The 21244-nt window shown below is 37.2% G+C and overlaps 1 protein-coding gene across 6 annotated transcripts in view; it reads left to right on the top strand.

The window, feature by feature from the left end:
• The window catches only part of TMEM117 (transmembrane protein 117), a 375263-nt gene that overhangs the window by 168534 nt on the left and 185485 nt on the right, over positions 1–21244 (top strand). The window contains exon 1 of one of the 6 annotated variants that reach the window (XM_036236513.1): positions 7812–8014. The exons of the other annotated variants lie outside the window; for them this stretch is intronic. Within the exon in view, the coding sequence (XP_036092406.1) occupies positions 7977–8014 (38 nt within the window). The 5' untranslated portion in view covers positions 7812–7976. Of the gene's footprint in view, positions 1–7811; positions 8015–21244 lie in introns of those variants that run through there. 6 annotated transcript variants of the gene reach the window in all.

Genomic DNA, 21244 nt, shown 5'->3' with positions numbered 1-21244 from the left:
ACAATGTGGCATAATATTGCTTCTAGCCTAGAAACTTGTATAGCCTGTACTGTAATGAATATTATAGGCAATTATAACACAATGGTATTTGTGTATTTAAATGTATCTAAAACAAAAGGTACAGTAAAAATACAGTATAAAAGGTAAAAAGTGGCATATCTCCACAGGGCTCTTACCATGAACAGAAAGAACTTGCAGGACTGGAAGTTGCTCTGAGTGAGTTAGTGAGTGAGGGGTGAGTGCATGTGAGGGCCTGGGACATTACCGTATACAACTATAGACTTTATAAACTCTGTGCACTTAGGTTACACTAAATTTATCAAAAATATTTTTCTTTCTTTAATAATAAGTTAACTTTAGCTTACTGCATTATTTTCCTCCATAAACTTTAACAGTGTTTAAATATTTCAACTCTTATAACACTTAGCTCGAAACACAAACACATCGTACAGCTCTACAAAAATGTTCTCTTCATATCCCTATTCTATAAGCTTTTTTCTATTTAAAATTATTATTATTTTTTTTTTACTTAAAAATATTTTTTTGTTAAAAACTAAGACACAAATGCACACATTGACCTAGGTCTACAAAGAGTCAGGATCATCAACATTACTGTCTTCCATCTCCACATCTTGTCCCCTGGAAGGTCTTCAGGGCAATAAGTTCTCATCTCCAGTGCCTCCTTCTGGAATACTTCCCAAAGGACCTGACTGACAAGGTGTCATTCTTTTCAGAAATCTGTCCATAGTGGTTTGCTTGGTTTGTTTCTTTTTTTCATCATAGATTTGCTTATAAGTAGATAACGCACCATGAACATTCCTCTGTATTAATAAAAATATTTTGTGTTGTGGTCAATGTTTTCAAAAATTTTAAGGAGCTCATTGAGGTCTGCAGAAGTTTCTACTAAACCTTTCACTGTGAATTTCCTTGGGGTTCCTTTTATTCTCTTGCAATTTCCCTTTCTCTTGCCTTTACTCCATTTAATTGTTTCTGTCCAAGTTCCGGCTCTTCATTAGCTAATCCCTCAGGAACCACCTCTAGGAGCTCCTCAATATCATCCTCATCCATACTCAGGTTATAGTTCTTTGCCATCTCTACCACATCTTTGTTGATTTTTTCCAACCTCTTCATCCTAGGCAAATCTTTTGAAGTCGTGGACGAACTTCTGGTATGTCTTATTCCAAGTACCATTCATACACTCCTTGGTGACATCATCTTAAGTCAAAGCAAGGTTCTAAACGCAATCATAGATGTTGTAATCCTTCCAGAATTGCATCAGTGTATTCTTGATGTCTTCCACAGTTGTATCAATAACTTGGACAAAAGTTCTCCAAAGGTAGTGGGCCTTAAAAATTGCTATAACTTCTTGATCCATTGGTTGGATCAAAGAGTGGTGATTGGAGGAAGAAACTCCACTTTGATATTGGGATGAAGATCATCAATAAAAGATAGATTCTGGAAGCATTAACAATAATAAGCAAAATCTTGAAAAGTATATTATTCTCCAGAGAATACTTTTCCATTGCACTGGCATAACAATTCAGGTGGACATCGTGGAAGAGGAGCTGGATCGTCCATGGCTTCTTATTACTCCTGTGGTACACTGGCAGTGTGTGCTTGTTGATATGCTTTAAGGCCCTAGGATTCTCATTGCTAGATCACCAAGGATTTCAATTTATAGCCTACAACATTGCCCCCAAATAAGACTGTCCTCAAAGGCCTTGAAACCTGGCATTGACCTGGCATCCATTTCCAGAATAGGTAGGTTTCATCCATATTGAATATTTGCTCAGGCAAATAATTTCCCCTCCATAATCAGCTTATCTACTTTCCAAAAATTCTTCAGCTGCCATCACATCAGCACTCACAGACTCACCACTCACTTTCACATTATGTGATGAATAACAATTCCTGAGTCATTTAAACCACCCAGAGCTAGAAATAAATTCAACATCATAGTCAGGTCCAGCCTTTTCTTTCAACATCGGGAACAAAGTTGCTACGATGGCTGTAATTGTCATGTCAATTGTCACCGAGAGGGATACACTCCTGTGTTTGGTCTTAATCTAGGTTATTAGAAGTTTCTCCATGTCTAAAACAGGCCTACTCGAACTTCTGTTAGTCTTGTTGCCTTCAGTGAAGCAGATACTTTAACAGCTTCTGTCACTTTTACTCTTGTTCTTCAGGATTGTGGCCATGGTGGAATGGGACAAGCCTGCCTGGCAAACAATAACCATCACTAATTTTCCACCTTCATAGTCCTTAATCACTTTTAATTTTATTTCCAGGTTAATTGCTTAGTGTGGCCTCTTATTAGCAATATTAACAGTGAATTTTGTGTGCTAAGAGGCCGTGCTGAATAAGACAACATGAGATTAAATCAAGTACAAGAGAAAATGATCCAATCGAGAAATTTGGTAAACGTAAGATGTACGATGCTGCTGCTGGCATATCACGACATGGTGTTGTACATCAAACTTGTTTTTAATAAGTAGAAAGAGTACACTAAAATGATGGTAAAAAGTATGGCATAATAAATACATAAACTAATAGTCATTTATTAGCAAGTATTATGTACTATACATAATTGTATGTGCTATACTTTTATATGACTGGCAGCGCAGTACTTTTGTTTACATTGCTCTATGATGATATGATGGTTATGGTGTCATTAGGTGAAAAGAGATTTTTCAATTTCATTACAATCTTATAGGACCACTGTGTGTGTGTGTGTGTGTGTGTGTGTGTGTGTGTGTGTGTGTGCGCGCGCGTGCGCATTCATGTGCGTGTTTAGGCTGGGATCAAGACAAAATATTTTTGCTCAGGCACTAAAGGGATTAAGAGAAGTATAAATTATTTCTTAGAAATAGAATGAAATGCAGATTGGATAGCGAGTATGTGTCAGTATAGGAGTGGAAAGGAGAAGTGAAAGTGAGCCTTTAGATTCAAAAGAAAGTTAAGGAGAAAAAGCGTAGGAGATGGAGAGGAAAGAGGATGAAAAAGTTCAATTAACAGTTGCCACTTAAATCCCGTTAAGTTTTAATTTCCCTGATTCAAAGATGGCTTCCCTATCTTCACCAGTGGCCACATTGAAATTATAACAACTGGAAATAAATAATCTGGAATAGGTAAAAATGAATATTTCTGGAGCTTGGGGGCAGTTCGGATATGTATCCATAATGAATTTTGAAATACGTAATATAGTATGTTCCTCCCGAGAGTCCATATTTACTATATTAAAGCAGATGACAGGTAGTGTCAGCTTTAGTGTAAAATGGCCCATGGGCCAGCAGGTTCTATAGTAACCTGATTGAGTATTAATGTATCAGAAAATAGAATATTCATTGGTCAGCCTCCTAAACATGGAAAAAGGTGAGTTAAGTTCATTTAGCAAACAAATGTACATTAAATGCCTACTAGGTGCCAGATATAAGGTACAGTAATGAACAAGAAGACAATGTCCCTGACATCTCAAGTACTTATAGTTACAGAGGTCAGTGTTGGTATGATATGGCCAAGCATTGTTCAAGAGTCAGTGATACAATTTTTATGTTTTGCCCAGAGAACCTCTTGTATAAAAATAGAGCAGCAGGCATTTTTGTATGTTGTTATTTAAGAATTGAATCATCTAACTAATGTTCTCTTTTCCGAGTCCACGCTAACCGTATAAGTTTCTAATCATAATTTGGATCCCCAGATGTATCAGCTTATTGTGAAAGAATACTTTAGTCAAACAAATATGAAGACTTTGGTCCTTATAATGCTTATATTTCTTTTTTTAAATATAGCCATTAGTATTCAGTGTTTTACATCAGCTTACGGTGAGGCCACCCATAAGGGATGGATCTCTTCTCAGAGTGCTGCCAAAATCAGGTTTTTGATTCCTGAAGGCCGGAGACCAGATCCTACATTATCATTACTCTTCTTAGTGTTTTAAGAAATAGCCAGCTGGGCTAGATGGTGACGCCCAACATCTCTGTTAGCTGTTCTTAACCTGTCTTAAAATCCCTGAAAAGAACAGGTCTTATTTAATTCTTTCAAATGATATTGAGTGTGTTTCTGAGAGATATTGCTTTTGATGCAATGATAGAATAGTTAAGTTCTTCTTTTCTTGTTTCCTCACAGGGGTTCTCTTATTTCATTCTTGTTCTCATCTTATCCAGACATCTCTTGCCTCGAGTGTGGCTGGCAAAGGGCCAAGCCATCATCCTATGGAATGTCTTTTTACTGTTCGGGAAAGGGTGCTGTCTCATGATGTGTTAATTTGCTTTTGACATCTGGTTCTAGTCCATCTTTTCAGAAGTCTGCTGTTTTTACTTGGTTACTGGCAAAACCAACCCTTAGGCTATCTTAAAAAAAAAAAAAAGTCAACCTTTCTAAAGAGATCTTATGTAGAACACCAGCTAATTATCCTTTAACAAAATCAGTCTTTTCTTGATATCAGCATTTTTCTTGTTTTTAAAAACTCTTCAGCACATAAATACTTAAATAGATTTCTACATGATGACAATCTATTTTTGCCATTGTTCTATGCAGATGCTTTTCATGCCCCAAATGGCATTATAATTCATAGTGGACTTGGCTAGCTAGGAGATTTTTCATCCAAAGTCAAAATGAGAAAGTCTATATATATAGTGAACACTTTTCCTTAGGATGCTGTAAAAATACTTGGGTCTTTTGGATGTTCAATTATTCTGCTATTCTAGGTTTGTAAAAAACAGTGACACAATAGAATGTCTAAACGTAGTGTTTTTTTTCTTGTTTTACTTCCAAACCAGCATTATAACCCTGTTTTCAGATAAAACATGGTGAACCGTGTTAGAGATGCTCTAGTTGAAGCCTGGATGGGCAGGAGAGTTCAGTAGAGTCCTGGCTTGGAACTCTGTAAAACACAGTTTCAAAATCCAGAGGTTAGGATTCCAGTGTCACATGTTATTGGTGAAGAGGAGAATGAGAAACAGAATATTGCTTCATCATGGTATATGGAAGAGCTCTTTCAAAAACTTCACCAAGACAAAGTGATATTAATATAAAGGCTTAAGTGGGCCAGAAGTCTTAGCAAACTGGGAGCACAGCAAGCCACTTGGCAGTGGGATGTTAAGAATGATGACCCGATACTGTGTTAATGGGAATTCTAGTAACAGATCGCAGAAGAACATAAAAATCAGACTGAAAAAGTGTTTAAAAACTGTTTTTAAAAATTGATTCTTTTGGAGCAAAGGAGTCAAGGATATCGGGACTCCAACTATTCACAAAGTGTAATTTTATTTATGTGTCCCTGTAATGGTCCAGACACAGTGCTAGGTACTTTTATAGTATGTGGTATAGTAAAAATAATGCTGAAGCTAAAATCTAAATATATGGATTATTTCATGCCCTATAAACATGCCAGATGGGACGCACTAGCAGTGTATTACCAACTAATATATGGGAGAATAATATATAGTGACTAATAACGTTAGAATTGGGATTTATGCCTTCTATTTGTAGTGTGAGTCATTTTTATTCCTATGGGCAGTGCTACTAGAGAGTTTAGAATATATTTATAAATGTCTATGCATGAAGAGACCAATAAATTCCATTTAAACATCCTGATTGTCTCTTAGACACTGTACATATCAATGCCTAGATATTTTATATGTGAATATTTAATGTCAGATTCATTCTATTTTTAGCTAAAACTCACTCATTGGTAAGTGATGATGTGTTTTCACATATAAGCACATAATACTTGATTCTTTGTCATATTCTGCTTATTATTTTCTGTCTATAACCACCCAAAGCAAAATTCCTCTACTTCTTCAATTTTCTTCAAATATTCTCGTTCCTCACCGTCACCATAAAACTTCTAGATCGAATAGTTTTAATCTTTGCGTATTTATTTCTCAACTCACGGCAGTTTGTCTTACGCTCTCACTACTTAGTGAAAGCAGCCCCATTAGGGTCCTCCATGGTGATCTGCTGAACACCAGTTCTGCAGCTTCTTTGCTGACTATTCTGCTGTTTTGTCCACCTTGGAGCATTTGGTACTGTTTGCCATGGGTGCCACTTTTCACATCCGCTTTTCCAGCTTCTTTGACTATTCCTTTCAGGGCTCCCCTTGCCTCTGTTTGTTCATGGCCCCTGAATTTGGGTCCAGATCCTCCATTTTTATAACTTTTGTCTTAGTTTGGGACTCACAACCTTTTACCTGATCTTCTCCAAAAGACTCCCAATATTCTCACATATTATTGAGCATAAGCCTCTCACACTATAGACTGTGGCCAGAGTAGTCACCCATCAAAACCAGCCAGATTCTGCACTCGATTGCTTAAAACATTTATTGCCAGATGGATAGAATAAAAATCTTCACCACACCACATAAGGGTCTTCAGAGTCTGGCTTCCATTTTTCATTCTTGCCTCATATCTCTTCTCTTCCTCCCTATACCAAATAGGGACTGGCTGCCTCTAAACTCATGTTCCTGCCCCCAGGTCTGTCTTCCTGCTCTCTGTCTAACAGTCTCCAAGGCCTTTAATCTCTTTGTGCCTTTTCCCTCATCAATACATTAAAGGAAACTGCAATGTCTGTATTAAGGAGAGATTGTGATGGTCGAAGAGAATAGTGCCTGTGTAATTGCCGAATTTCCTGCAAGTACCATAAGATGACTTATATGTGTTCATTGTGGTTCTCAGTATCACTTCATTCTGGGATGGGCTCAGGGGGATTTGCAGAGGATGCTCAGGAAACCAATAAAGATAATTAAAAGTTTAGAAAATTAGAATCATGAAAAACAGGTTAAGAAACAATTATTCATACAAGAGAAGAAAAAGCCTGAGGGAAGATACAACAACAACAAAAAATTATTTCCTAGAGGATAGACTCAAACTGCCCTCCAATAACACTGAGAAGAAACAAAGCAAAGCATGTAGGATTTATATTTGCTGTAAAAAACATTTCCCAGATAAGGGATTGGCTACCTAGAATCGTTTATTCATGAAACTCTCAAAATCTATTTATCTATGGATCTGAAAGGATATATTTTCTTCTGTCAGCCAATTTAGGTATGAAGTGGCCTGAATGCAGAGAACTGAATTTGGTGATTTCTTGCAGACCTTTTTTCCCTCAGTATATCAGTCTATCTTTCTCTCTCTTTGCCTTTACCATTTCTCCAAATGTTTCTGGCTTTCTGTCTCTCCCTCTGTTTTTCTTTCTCTTTTTTCTCTTTTTCCTTGCATCTCATGATATTTGTGCCCCATCTTCCTAGTCCCAAAATGCACTATGAACAAAAGGTTTTCAGCAATGGTCCAAACACTGCAATTTTACTTTAAAATAAAATCTCAAATTCATTGTATCTTTTGGGCTAGCATTACTAATATTTTGGATTAAAGGAAAATTTCTATTTCTGCAATAAGGTGAGGACAGAAAAGTTTTTATGATCATTTACTTTAACAATACTATTTTCTGAGATCTTCCTCCTGCAATATATTTTCCGTAGTACAACTCTACATCTTTTCCTTTTTGTGAAGAGTTGTACATTTTACCGGGCAACTATCAAATTCCTTTATTACCTGATATTAGGAGTTCAAGGGAAAACACATTAATCTACAGCCCTGTTCACCTTTGAATGCTGTCTTCACAGGTTCTGTTTCTAACCAATGAATTTAGTAGATTGTAGTTGTTTGCGCTAGTAGTTTTTTTATTTATGTGTGTACTTCATCCTTTCTTTCATTCCTGGAGGTAGTTGTCTTTGTTTTTCTCTCATTAACATTGCCTTGTATTTCACATCTATCATTTTTTTTCTGTTCTTTTCATTCATTTTTAATTTTCAGACTTGTTGGCAGATTTCATCTTATCTTTTTCTGAGATTGGCTCTTCGCGGGAGTGGCCTACGCCAGAATCCTCACTTGGCGTGCTGATGGATCCAGCGCCTGCTGCCGGAATCCACACAGCACTGAGCTGGCAGATGTTAAAGCTTGCATTGTCTGTGGCTTCATATGGCTGGCTCGATACAAGTATTTTGCTTTTCTCCTGAGTAGGTACAATATCTCATCCTTGACTTTTTTATCTGGTGTTTACTAGATTTTCCCCTTAAGCACTTTAGAAGATAACAGGTAATTTTGTCCCTCTTTCTTTCTTTCTTTCTTTCTTTCTTTCTTTCTTTCTTTCTTTCTTTCTTTCTTTCTTTCTTTCTTTCTTTCTTCCTTTCCCTTTCCTTTCCTTTTCTTTTCTTTTCTTTTCTTTTTACAAACATCATGCTTGAAGAGAATGATCTAGAGTCCATTCTGACAAGTTCATTGCGACTCAACAAACCCCAGAACTGAAACTTTACAACATAAACTCTAGTAAGAAGTCAAGAAGGATGCACAACAGGGAATCAAGACAAGAAAAAGGAGCAGTGGTCACTATAAGTAAAATACAGAGTTGCTAGTTTATAAATGACCACTCTTTACTGCCATTTCAACAAGTGCTGTTACATGGAAGCTGCCCTAGAAAACTTATTTGGACTTGAGTGTAAATAATGCTGCTATAAAGTAGAATTATTAGTATATTTCCTCTAACAGCAAAATAAAGTCGCTTAAGAGGGATAGTTGATTTTATCTCTTTGTTTACTTATTACACTAATCACTTGTGCCAAGGAAAATATATTAATTTGTTAGTTTCTATTTTAAAGAAAAATGACAACTTTCACATCTTTATATCCTTCTTATGTCTATGAATAATGATAAGCAGGAATGAAGTATCACCGGGTGCCTATAAGTTAGTGGCTATGGAAATTATACCACTTTATAGCAAGATAAAAATGAAAATTATCTGCATTTAGAACAGAATTGAATGAATGACCTTAAATGAACCTTTCTCCGTATAGCTCTGGAATAATCGAGCAAATGCCTAAGCTAGGCCTTGCATCTGCTTGACCAGAGAAACCATTTCCACATCCAGTTTTGGTTTGCTTAGTAGCCTCTGTGCTTTGTTTTCTCCATCTGATCAGTAAAGCTACCATTTAACCTCCATCACAGCAATAAAAGAAATCCTTTTATTTATGAGATTAATAAAAGAATATCAATTGAGCATTACGGATATTGAAAAGTCACTGCCAAAATATTATGTGTTTGGGCTAGGGATGGGGAACACATTATTCTGTGCATTTATATAATAAAACAAACACTACAATTTCCTATAAAAATGCTGCTACTCCCATATTTCCGATGTGTGGATTCAGTATTTTAGATACTAGTTTGGTTTTTATAAAAAAAGAATCTGAAACAAGCTATAGACAGAACATCTCAATCTTCTCAAGTCCAATTTACTGTGGAGTCTCTGGAGCAGCTCCCTCTTTAAACAGTGTGGATTAATTTTCCTCTTCCAATTCCTTTGAGGTTGGCATTTCTTTGAATTCTGACCTTAATTCCCTTTTCTTCTCTTTGTGGAGTTTTGCCCACTATAACTGCAACCTTCACCTCTAGCTTGAATGTTTTTTGCATCTTTCTCTCTATGCTAGTACGGACTAATATATTCAACTACTTACTGGACATATCTTTGATATTTCACAGGCATATACATCTCAGTCTTTCTAAAACTGAGTATGTCTTTTCTCTTCCTTTATTTCTTAATATGGTGAATGACACTACCACTCACTCCATTGCAGAAGCAGAAATATAAGAGTGAAGAGATCTTATCAGCAAAATTCCTTACTATATCTTTGTGTTATAGATTTATCAGGGTACATGAATTATCAGTTGTCTTGTTTGTAGATTATTTTATAATTTATTTTTGTAGATCATGATCTATCTAGTTATCATCTCTCTAGTCTTCTGCCACATTTTATCCCTACACACATCTCGATTTATTTGTTTAGAAAATATGTATAGAAAATATATTGGTCTGAAATTGTAGCAGTTGTTCTGAGTGATGGAGTGTCAGATGACATTTTTCCTCCAATTTTTAATGTTTTTTATATTTCAGTAATGAACTTTAAAAAAACTTTATAATTAAAAAAACTTTTAAAAGAAGAAAAGAAACGAAATATAGGGAATGTATGTTCATGGAAAATGACAAAATTTTATATTGAGGCTTGTCCCCTTCTCATTGAGTAATGACCCAAATTTCTTTTTAAGAGAATGCCAATAATTTAATTAATAAACAAAAAATTAAGTTTCTAGATTAATCAGAGAAAAAGTACTGTGATTTTGAAAACAGAAAAAAAACCAACTCACTTTAGAAGGTAGGGGATGAGAAGAAAGAAGAGAAAGCTATATTGGAGCTTTATTTCAAAAGATAGGCAAGGGTTGACTGCTGAAAATATAAAGGAAGGTATCCCAGGCATAGGGAACAGCATTGTGCAAAACCTCACAGATGTGGAAAAGCAAGGGGAACTCAGAATGGTTGGAGATTACTGTATGTGTAAGATGGAGAAAAGTGGATTGTATGCCGTGCTATTTTGTTGACCTATATATTTAGTAAGAATTTGTAAAGGAAATAAAAAGGTTTTTTTTTCTTAGCTCTTTAACTGTGATGCAATATCTGACTTAAAATTGATATACATTGCATTTTTCTTTAACCTCTATTTCCTTGGTATTGGTATTTTTTCATTTTAAAAAAACTTATCAGAATTTATTTGTATAATACCCAAAGATAAATTTTGTTATAGTTTTATTTTGCTGTAAGTACTTTTAGCTCCACTACAGTTTAAAAACACAATTCTTGCATTTTATTTTTCCTGTTCTCAGGCATCCTTTGGGAATACAATGCAGCCATTAGCAATAAGACTATCCCCCAAATTCCTAAATAACTTAAAGTATTATTAAGCTGCTCATTTTTACTCATGATTTATGTTCAACTAGAACTTTTGGTGAGAAAACCGACTCCACTGTGAATAAGAGCAGTTTAAGTGGCGTTATGTTGAATTATTATGCTGCACTCCTAATGCAGTGTGCGCCAGGCACATCACCTGATGGTTACAGCTTGTTTCAAGCAGAAGTTTTCTAATTTAAATAAATTCTTGTGTTGTTAATCACCAAAGATATAATTATGTCTTCACGTGCTGTTACTTTTAAATCGATGATTCCGAAGCAGATTGTTCTTTGATGTTTCCATCATTTTTTCATGAGCTTGCACAGGAAATTGGGTAGTTAAAAGCGGAGCACCCTGAGCAGATTTTAGATGATTTCTGATGGTAGGATGTTCATGGTTTTTCTGAATGGAATTTACTATTAATCTGGTGAACACACAGTCTGATGAATAAATGAAGACCTTTTGCTGGAGGTCAGGAGGCTGTACATGTTTCCTTTTCTTGAGCCCCAGCTGAGATGATTCCTGATTTACCCAAATGTACTTAATTGTGTCATTTTGGTGTTTTTAATTCCTGGAGTGCTTATGATTCTTAGGGTATATTCTGCTTCTTAGAGCATATTCTGCTTTTCTGTGGTCCTTTGTGGTGACTCCTGAGACCTTTGTGGACTTTCAGACCACCAGGGTCAGTGTGCGGGTGTGCAGAAGTTTTAGCTATAGCAGTGGTTCTCAAGTCTCTGTGTTAGTATCACCAGAAAGTTAAAAACAAACAAACAAAAACAAAACACTGACACCTATGCCAGCTTAATTAAGTTGGAACCTACTGGGAAGGGGCCCAGGTAATGTTTCTTAAAAGTTCCCAGGTGAATCTACTCAGTATCCAGGCTTGAGAATGAGCAGAGTATGGATTAGGACTGAAAGATGGGTAGGGCCTGTTCACCTTTGGGCAATGGTGAAAGGGGCCGAGGAGTCTGGGAAGGAGGTCTTGGGGATGGAGGAAATAAAAAATCCAGATAGACTCTTTAAGGGGCCTGGAACAGCTGCCATGTCATTACCTGGATCCTTGAAGGTGTGTGCCCAGAGCAGGTAAACCCATACTGTGAAGAGACTCATTAATGGAAATTGTAATTTTCCTGTTAGCTGTCTTCTGCTCTCAGTTTTGAGTGCTATTGATTTGCAGAGGGATTGTTAGACAAACTAAAGCCACTGGAAACTTTATCAGAGCAATGTTAAGGAAGAGGTGCTGTGTACCTTGCTAGTGGACTTATACCTTGATTGTAAAAATTAAGGTAAGGTTTACCAGGCTCAGACACCAGTGTATATCTGGAGGCATCCCTTAGCCCCGTTCTTCCCTTTTTAAGCACTGCCAGCATGGCCTTGCTCCCGCTCCAGGAGCTGGATAAAAAATCTAACTGCACGTGTAACCAGAGGGTCTGATTTTCAGCTTGGGAGTTGCTACCTTTATGCTTGCCTATGGACAGTGTCCTATGGACAGTGTCTGATTTTGTATCCTGGTGCCTACATTTCTATTAAATAACCCCATGGATTTGATGGTTTGGTTTTTTATTAGGCTGAGCAGCTCTAAATAGGCCTGGGTTATCTAGTAATTCTTGGATTTGGGAATCCCAGTTTAGACTCTGATTGCTCAGGTCCCCCTTCTGATTTCCGGTTGTTGGGACATACACACGACAACCTTTGTTAAGAGGTCCAGTGGTGTCTCCATCTCCTTCTCATGCCCTGTAAGCGATCAGGTGACAAGTAAGGAGTCGCTTCAATTAAGGGGTTTATGAAAATGTCTAAAGGTGTATTTTTGTGTATGAGTGAACATAAAATCTGTAGTGAGTTTAAGCTTTTCTATCAATAAATTGAACATAAATATATACGAAATTCGGTTTGGCTTGATATCAACTTCCAGTTCTTCCTCACCATCTAAAAAGGTTGAGTTTCTCCAGAAGGTGAGACTTCTCTCCCTTTCTCTTCAGATTGAACAGGTATTAACTGAACATCAATAGCATCAGGTACTATGTTAGTATAATATACTGTGTTTATACGAAACTATCAGGATTCCAGAAATGGTTTCTGATCTTTGATGTTCTGGCTGATGATGATTTTGAGTGTTATCAAACATTCCGCAGTGCTTCTCACAGTCTGATGACTGCTTAATACAGTGTACTAGTTATAGTATATGCAAAGGATAATCTGTTCAAAGGATAGTCTATTTTTAATGAAAAAAATAGTACTTTAATAGAAATACTTAATCTAACCATGACCCCTGCAGTCAAGAGGAATTAAAAGTGAAACCTTTGGGTTTCAAAGGAATGCTTTTTAGGCTGGTCACAAATGTGAGTAATTTATCTGTTAACATGCAGCTGTTAACGTAAGAGCAGGAGGTTGTTGCTAGACAGCAAAACTCATTCTATTGTAAGGACTTCAGAAAGAACCCAGAAGAAAAGGAGAGTTTACAGAGTCTTGTGTTGAAACAACAAAACAACTTATTACAGATTAAAGTATAGGGACAGATTCATGAAAATTGAATTAAAATTTCAGAAATACTATGTAATCTTACAGTTTAAATTATAAAATATTAAGGTAGGCTAAATCAATATTGGCTTCTTGATTAGAGTATTGATGAGAAGTATATTCTCTATTTGATGAGATATTATTGTGTGTGTGTGTGTGTGTGTGTGTGTGTGCGTGTGCGTTAGGTAAAGTTGAGGAATTCTGTGTTTAATTCTAAATTAAAATTGTAGGAACTTTTAGATGTTGATGGACGTTGCCTTTTTGGAGTAAAAACAAGTCTATATTTAATAGTAAATTGGGAGTATGCCCTTTGTGATTGTTTATATGTCAACTTGGCTAGGCTGTAGTATCCAGCTGTTTAATCAAACACTAATCAGGTGTTGCTGTGAAGGTCTTTGTAGATGCAGTTAACATTACACTCAGTTGATTTTAACTAAAGGAGCATACTTTGGATAATGTGAGTGAGCCTCACCCAATTAGCTGAAAAGGCTTAAGAGCAAAAACAGGTTTCCCAGAGGAAGTTTTTCCTGAAGATTGAAACATCAGCTCCTGCCCAAGAAATTCCAACCTGCCAGCCTGCCCTGAAGATTTTGGACTTGCTGGCTCCCGCAATCGCATAAACCAATTCCCCGAAAGAAATCTTTTGTGTGTGTGTATGTGTAAGTAAGTTTCTTTCTTTCGACTCACCAACTGACCTACCTACCTACCTACCTACCTACCTACCTACCTACCTACCTATCATCTATCTCTTACCGGTTCTGTTTCTCTGGAGAACTCTGGCTGATACAGTACAGCTTCCTAAATGGAAAACATTTTAACCATATGAAGTAGATAACATCTAGGTAGGAGTTAGGGTAGGGGAGTGGAGTTTATCCTCTAATGTTCCCATTTCAGTGAGTATTTGAAAAGGCAAACCTTGTGAAGGCTGTGCAACGCCTTTCTTCCTGCAGCCTCCCTCCTGTCTCAGTGTGCTTGCTGGCAGCAGCCCTGAGCTGCCCCGTGTTCCCTTTATCACGCCTGCTGCTTTCAGCCCTCTTTGCCTTTGTATATCTCTTTCCTTCTACTCCCAATGCATTTCCCCTTCTTTGATCCTCTTTTTTGAAGCCGATCTTCTCCCTGCCCCCATCCCTGCATACCAGAAGAACTGGGGCTCCCATCTCCACCTCTCCATTCATGTATGGCATTTTCTACAAAAGCCTCTATTGATTTGTTTGCGTGTCTTTTTTCACTTGCTAAATGATAATGACCTTGTCTTATTCATCTTTGTATTCCCAGCACCTCACACATTTTCAGGCATATAGGAAGTGTTCAATCATTATTACTCAAAGAGTGAGTAAGTAGCTAACCTTCTCCTTTAAGTTAAGTTGCAGATGGCGGAGATGTCTTAAATGGCTGTTCTTTCAGGACTGGGTATGCTTCTTGTACCTGAGGTATTTTCAGGCAAACAGACCTTTAATTTCTTTCTAAGGCCTATGCTTTCAGTATTTTTTTTGGGGGGGGGGAGGGGTTACATACATAAAGCTGATTTAAGCTGATTGTGCAGAAAATTTGAAAATTTCTGGCATCAGATGTTGATAGCATCAATACTTCACAAGCTTCATAAAACTTTGGGCTGATTTATTTTAACCTTTCTAATCACCTGAAACTCTACCTGCATTCATTAGCAAAAAGTCCAATCCCTTTTGAAGTTTTACCTAACCAGTTGACCTTAAATCTGGTGCCTTATCTAGTCCAATGTGGTGGTATTGGGTCTTTTTTCAAATACTGGCCATAGAGAAACCTGTGCCATGTGATTAGTTTTCTACTTTACATGTGTCTTGCTGCCACATTGCCATGCTGTTGAAGCTTGCACCTGCACAGTTACATGGACTTGTGTCCACTCAGCATTGGTGCCCTCCCTGGCCCAGACCCTGCAAAGGCCACAAGATGTCCCTTATACAAGTATGGCTGGGTTCAGAAGAGCTCCCATCAGTCACACCTGGTGCTGAAACATCTCTCCCATTCATGCCCCTGAGTCAGCAGCTTGGCCGCTCACTTTCTTCATGGTTTTTGTTTGGAGCAGCCTCAACGTTCTTCCTTAGCACTGGGCCTTAGTCATGCCCACAACAGCCTCTCTACTTCCCCTCTTGAGGATTATATAGACCCGTTTCCTCTCCAGTGACCAGCTCTTCATTTTGGGGGCTTGGAGAGCTTCTCTAGTGTCACAGAAACTTATTATACTCTTTCCTATTCTCTGTCCTCAGTAATTTTCTTACCTTAACCCAGGGAGCTACTAGCAAATAACCCATGTGGTTCTTCATGGAACCAAGGGAACAAATGCTTTGAGGTGACTTTCTGCTTCATCCGTTGAAATAAATGAAACAGAGACCACTTAGAAGACCAGATGCTGTAGGCATAGAAAATTAAAAAATAAAATAAAATAAATAAAAAATAAGGGACCGTAAACTGACAAGGTCCTTGCAATCTGTGAGGTCAACCAAGGGTTGCCTCACCGAAAGAAAGAAAGGAAGGAAGGAAGGAAGGAAGGAAGGAAGGAAGGAAGGAAGAAGAAAGAAAGAAAGAAAGAAAGAAAGAAAGAAAGAAAGACAAGGAAAGAAAGGAAGAAATGAAGCTGATATAAATTTTTATGGGTCTTTTGAATGACTCTTGATTTAACGTCTACCTTAGCAGACATTATGTATGTCAAAATGGTGGCCCTTGCATTTGATAAGGCTATGCCGTCTGAGAGATACGAAGCAGGTCAGTTAAGAAGCAGAAAGGTATTTAGAATATAGTGCCTTCTGGTAGAAACTCAAAACAATCTAAATCCTAAATGTAAATTGTCCACAGGCTTTAAGAGAGGGGCTGAATTACACTGTAGGCACTTTCTGCCCTTCATCACACCATTAATTTCCGCTCCTTTTATTATTCCTTTATATTGTCCTCGTTCTAGCCAGGATATCCAGTAATCACACCGCTCCAACACGCAGGCTTGATCACACTTCGGAAATCTTCTGATAGTCTGCCGCCTCCCTTTGTGGCACCCTCTAATCCAACATAAATATAATTTTCTCCCAAAAGCTGTGTTACTCTTTTGTCATCCCGGTGTTTCCCCTCCAGAGTGAGAGCAGTAGCTACCGTTTCCTAAGCCTTTTCTGTAATAACAGATCTGTACAAAAGTATATAGAACATATTTGTACAGCTTAATTATCGCAAAATGAACTATTAGAAAATATTTGTAAGTGAACACCTGCGTTACCCATGTTAAACTAGAAAATGTTGCTGGCATCCCAGAAAGCCCTCTCTCTGGCTGTTTTTCCTAATAATAAACCTCTCCCTCCAAAGTAACTCCTATTTCATTTTTATACTCACTCATCCCTTTCTTGCTTTTCTTTACGGTTTTACCACTTATAATATTTTCCTAATCACGGCAGTTTAGTTTTGTCTGATTCTAAGTTTTATATACTCACAATCATACAATATATTCTCCTTTTTTTGTGTGTAGAGAGGGGGAGGGGAGGGTCTGGCTTCTTTTATATAACAGTTTCTGAGCTCCAGCCAGGCTTTGTATAGTAGTAGTTTGTTCATTTCCTTTGTTGAATAGTCTGTATTGTATGACTGTGCCATAATATATCCCCTCTTTTGTTGATGGACATTCGGGCTGTTTCCAGTTTTAGGCTATTATAAATAATGATGCTGTAAACATTCCTGCACATTTCTCTTGGTACCCTCGCCTTGTGCACATCTGGGCCTGGAATTTTCTTGTGAGAGTTTCTAATTATAAATTCAATTTTGTGAATAGAGCTATTTTTTATTTCTATGCACATTTTGGTAATTTGTAATCATTTCCTGGTAATTTGTTGGTTACCTCTGTTTCTTAAAATGCACTTTTATTACCTCTTTAATCTCTGCATCTGTGGTGATGCCCCTTTTCATTTCTGACAGTGGTTATTTGTGCCTTTTTACTTTACATTTTGATTGGTCTTGCTAGAGAGTGATTAGTTTTAAGCATTTTCATAGCATGTTGAGGACTTACTGTATGTCATATCTCACATTTTTTTTGCGTGAATTTGTCTATTTTTTCTTACAGTTTTGTCAATTATAACAAAATGGCATTGAACAAAATGTTAGTTAAGGGCCTGATTAAGATGAAACCTTACTAATGACAAAAGTTTCAAATGATCAAGATGATAATGTGCCCTTGAAATATAGAAATGCCATAGGAACTTAATTCTTGCTCATAAAAATTAGCATATGGTAAAATTGGTTTCATTATGTCATTTTATTCAAAGTCACAGAGTCTATTGACTACTTTGAGGACTTACTGTACATTGATATCCCATATTTTCTGAGTGAATCTGTACTAAAACATTTTGCCTTAATTGATATTAGTATACTAATTAGTATACTAATTTCATTATTGTTTGCATTCTGTCTTTTTCAACCTTTCTTACTTTTTTACTTTCAACCTTTATGTAGCCTTAGTTTTAGGTGTTTTTTTTTTTTTATAGGCTACTTATAACTGAATTTCGACTTTGCAGGGCTGAAAAATATCTTTATTACATCCTCACACTTTTTCTCTACTTTCTGCATTTTCTGTTTCTTCTGAGTTCCTCATTTTTGTTTTGTATTGAGCTTTTTAAAATTTCTTGTTGGAGATTTTCTTCAAATAGGTATCTGAAGTCTGTTCATTTTTAAGAGTGGCTAGTAAAAAAAAAATTATTAGAAAGTATATGTGCATAGACAAGCTTATGACCTGTAAGATTTGGGGAAAGGGGTAGAGGTTGTAGTTGGGAATTTGGCTGTTTCACTGGGGGCTTCTCTTTTGTTAATAAGGCTTTTGGGAAAGGCAGGGGTGATTAGTTTTCTTAGCGATGAAACTTCCGTTTTCAGCCCAGGCATAGTGTAGTAATGTGGGTATACTGGCGACTGATCTCAGAATTGGTGAAGGTGGCAATGATAGAATTTGTAATGAGGTCTTGCTTGCCCTTGGCACAGACATCAGTTTCTCTGGACCTTGGCAGACACACTGACAGCATGAGTAGCTGTAGCAATGACTTTGGTGAATGGATATCAGTAGAGGAGGATATCTTTGGAATCATCTTTGACATCAGTGTCAACTGGATTATAGCACTATTGTAGCTAAAAGTTCTAATGGTGCAAATAAAATTCTGAAAACTCATTGAATTATTTGGGAGAAACCCGATGGGCCTGAAATGCTCACAAAGGGGGTAGAAACATGGCTTTATTTCCTTTTTTTCTTACTATAGGCTGGTGTGCTGTAGCTTGTGAGGCACACATTGCAAAAGCAGTGCATGCAATTCTTTATTGTTAAATCAAATCAAATGAAGCTGTATAATTAGTAAAATTGCAGAGCAAATTTAGGGAGCAATAGAATGATCTCACTTCTAATTTGAAGGGCATTTGCTAATAATTAGGCTAAAGAGATGCCCCGTGGGCTTGGCTCTTACACCTGTGGTCCAACTCCAGAGATGGCTGAAGGGGAAAGATGTGTGCTATTTAACATACCAAGCACATTTAACACCTGGAAAGTGTTTCAGTTCTATATTCGCTACCCCAAATCACTCATATCATTGGCAAACACAATACTAGGTCTCCCCTCCCAAACGCCTATGAAACTTTCTTCAGTTCTTAATTCTACGTTAAGCGATATCTGCTTAATCTGATCTTTTTGTTGCCTTCTGCTGACACTTTGTAGCAGACCTATAAAAATCTTTCAGATCTGTCACAAATTCAGCCTCCACTCTCTCTAAGTTACACTTCATCTGTCTTTATTTTGTCTTTTGTCAACATTTTTTATTTCAAAATCCATTTCCCTTTAGACTAGCAAACTAAGAGATTAACCTCTCTTTATCTAACTTTTTATCCATTAAATACACGGATATTCCCATGTTTATTGTCACTCATTTGACACACTTTCATAGTGTGCCCCACACCTCACAAAATGAGAACACATTCTAACAGATTGGTGTGTACGTACGTATGTATTTATGTATGTATTTATTGTGACTTTGGTTAACCAAATACAATGTTTAGGCTGTACACTTTAACAATTAGGGGTGTGTGTGTGTGTGTGTGCGTGCATGTGTGTGTGTGTGTATCTACACTGTGTGTTCACCTCTCATAGTTAGATTTCTTTCTTTCACCACATATTTGACCCCCTTTATCCTGCCTACCTCCTCCCTCCCCCTATCCCCTACCCTCTGGTAACCACTAGCCTATAGTCCATGTCCATGAGTCTCTGTTTGTCCTGTTCATTTGTTGCTTTTAGGTTTATATCCCACGTATAAGTGATATCATGTGATTTTCAACTTTTTTTGTCTGGCTTATTTCTCTTAGCATGATTATTTCAAGGTCCATTCATGTCACACTGGTTCTAACTAGAACGTATATATCTATTTTTTAACTGGGACGGGGAGTGTTATTCTGAACTTTAGCACACTTATGAAATTTGTACATGTAAATAGTACATTAAAACTTAAACAAAAGTCTTCCTGTTGTCTTGGGGAGTGGCATAAAGAGTGGGCACATACACATAATCCTTGTTCTTAATAGGAATAATCTGAAAACCAACCTATCAGCCACATTGGTGACTCTTCTTGTAGCCAAGTTAGTGGCATTCCTTTCTAAAAGGAATTAAAATCTTGTTAAAACTTAACAGAATATTTTGAACTACATTTTTAGGCTCTAAAGTTTCTTGGTGAATTTTTACAACTGTTTTCCTTGCAACTAATGGAGGCTCAGTCAGGTTTGCTTAAGAACAGAGATAGGGAGCTGGTGGGTGGGCAGAAATTATTAGGAATTAACAGGGTGTCCCATGGAATCCAAAGTGTGGGGATGCAGGTCTCCAGAAGGCATTGGAATTAGACTCCCACACCACCAGTGTTTGCTCTCTTTCTTCTCTCCTCCTTTGCGCGACTCAGTCTCTCTCTTTGTCTTTCTCTTTCTCCCACTTTCCCTCCACCCTCCCCACCCCCCACTCCTCTCTCTTGCTTCAGACTTAGTTCTCCACTTCACAGGGGATCGAATATAGTTGGCAATAATCACTGAGTTGTTTTTCACCCAACCCCCTGGAAAGGGATTTTCTTCTTTCTCTCTTTGGGTCTTGGTTTTAAATTACCAGCAAAGGGAGAAAAAAATAGGCTATCATCAAGGTTGGTTATTATTGTATATGTGTGTCCATAAGTTTACCCCAAAAGCCCACCCTTACACTGGGGAAGGTGGTGTAGGAGAGAAAAAATGATTAGATAACAGGTGCTGAGTAATAATCCAGGAAGTGACCACTAGATCTGAAGTGCTGTTTTCTGTCCCTTGGAGACATGAGTTTACATGTGTCCGGCCCAGGGTCTAGCATATAAGAAGGCATAAGTAATTTGATTAATGAGGAAATGAATGTAAAATCAGATAGATGCTTAGCTAATATGAATTCACACACTGCAAGAAGGTTCTGAGATGAAAAAAATAGCTCTTTTTCCCCTTCCCATCACTGGAGTTTAAAATCTCTCCAACAAGAATCGAGAAACAGTATCGGGTAGCAGTGGGGGAAGATAAAAAGAGGTGGTTGAATTCATATCTAAAAAGATGGAGAAAGAGGAGGAAAAGAAGAAGGGGAGGGAAGGGAGGGAGAAGAAAGGGTAACATAATTATATCATCACAAAGCAATAATGATTTGAATTTGAAAACTTTATAGGCAATCGAAAGAGAGACTCATTTTTCATGTTTGTTTTATTACACAGAAGGGAAAAATTATAGTTTCTGCCAAAAGTTAATTATTGCATTTATGTCCCATTGTTTTCATTCCATTACTTCTTATCTTTTTTGACCTTTTAAAAGCCATGAACAATTACCTTCGCTGACACACATCCATTAAAATAAAACTTGCTTTTTGTCCTATTTTGAGCAGCATCAGAATCTTAGCAGAATCTGTAAACTATTTTATGCCTCTAATTAGTTT

This window comes from Rousettus aegyptiacus, unplaced genomic scaffold (assembly GCF_014176215.1).
Source record: "Rousettus aegyptiacus isolate mRouAeg1 unplaced genomic scaffold, mRouAeg1.p scaffold_m13_p_2, whole genome shotgun sequence".
Classification (NCBI taxonomy): Eukaryota; Metazoa; Chordata; class Mammalia; order Chiroptera; family Pteropodidae; genus Rousettus; species Rousettus aegyptiacus.
Note: the sequence above shows the minus strand (reverse complement) of the source record. Positions and strands in the feature narration are given on the sequence as shown.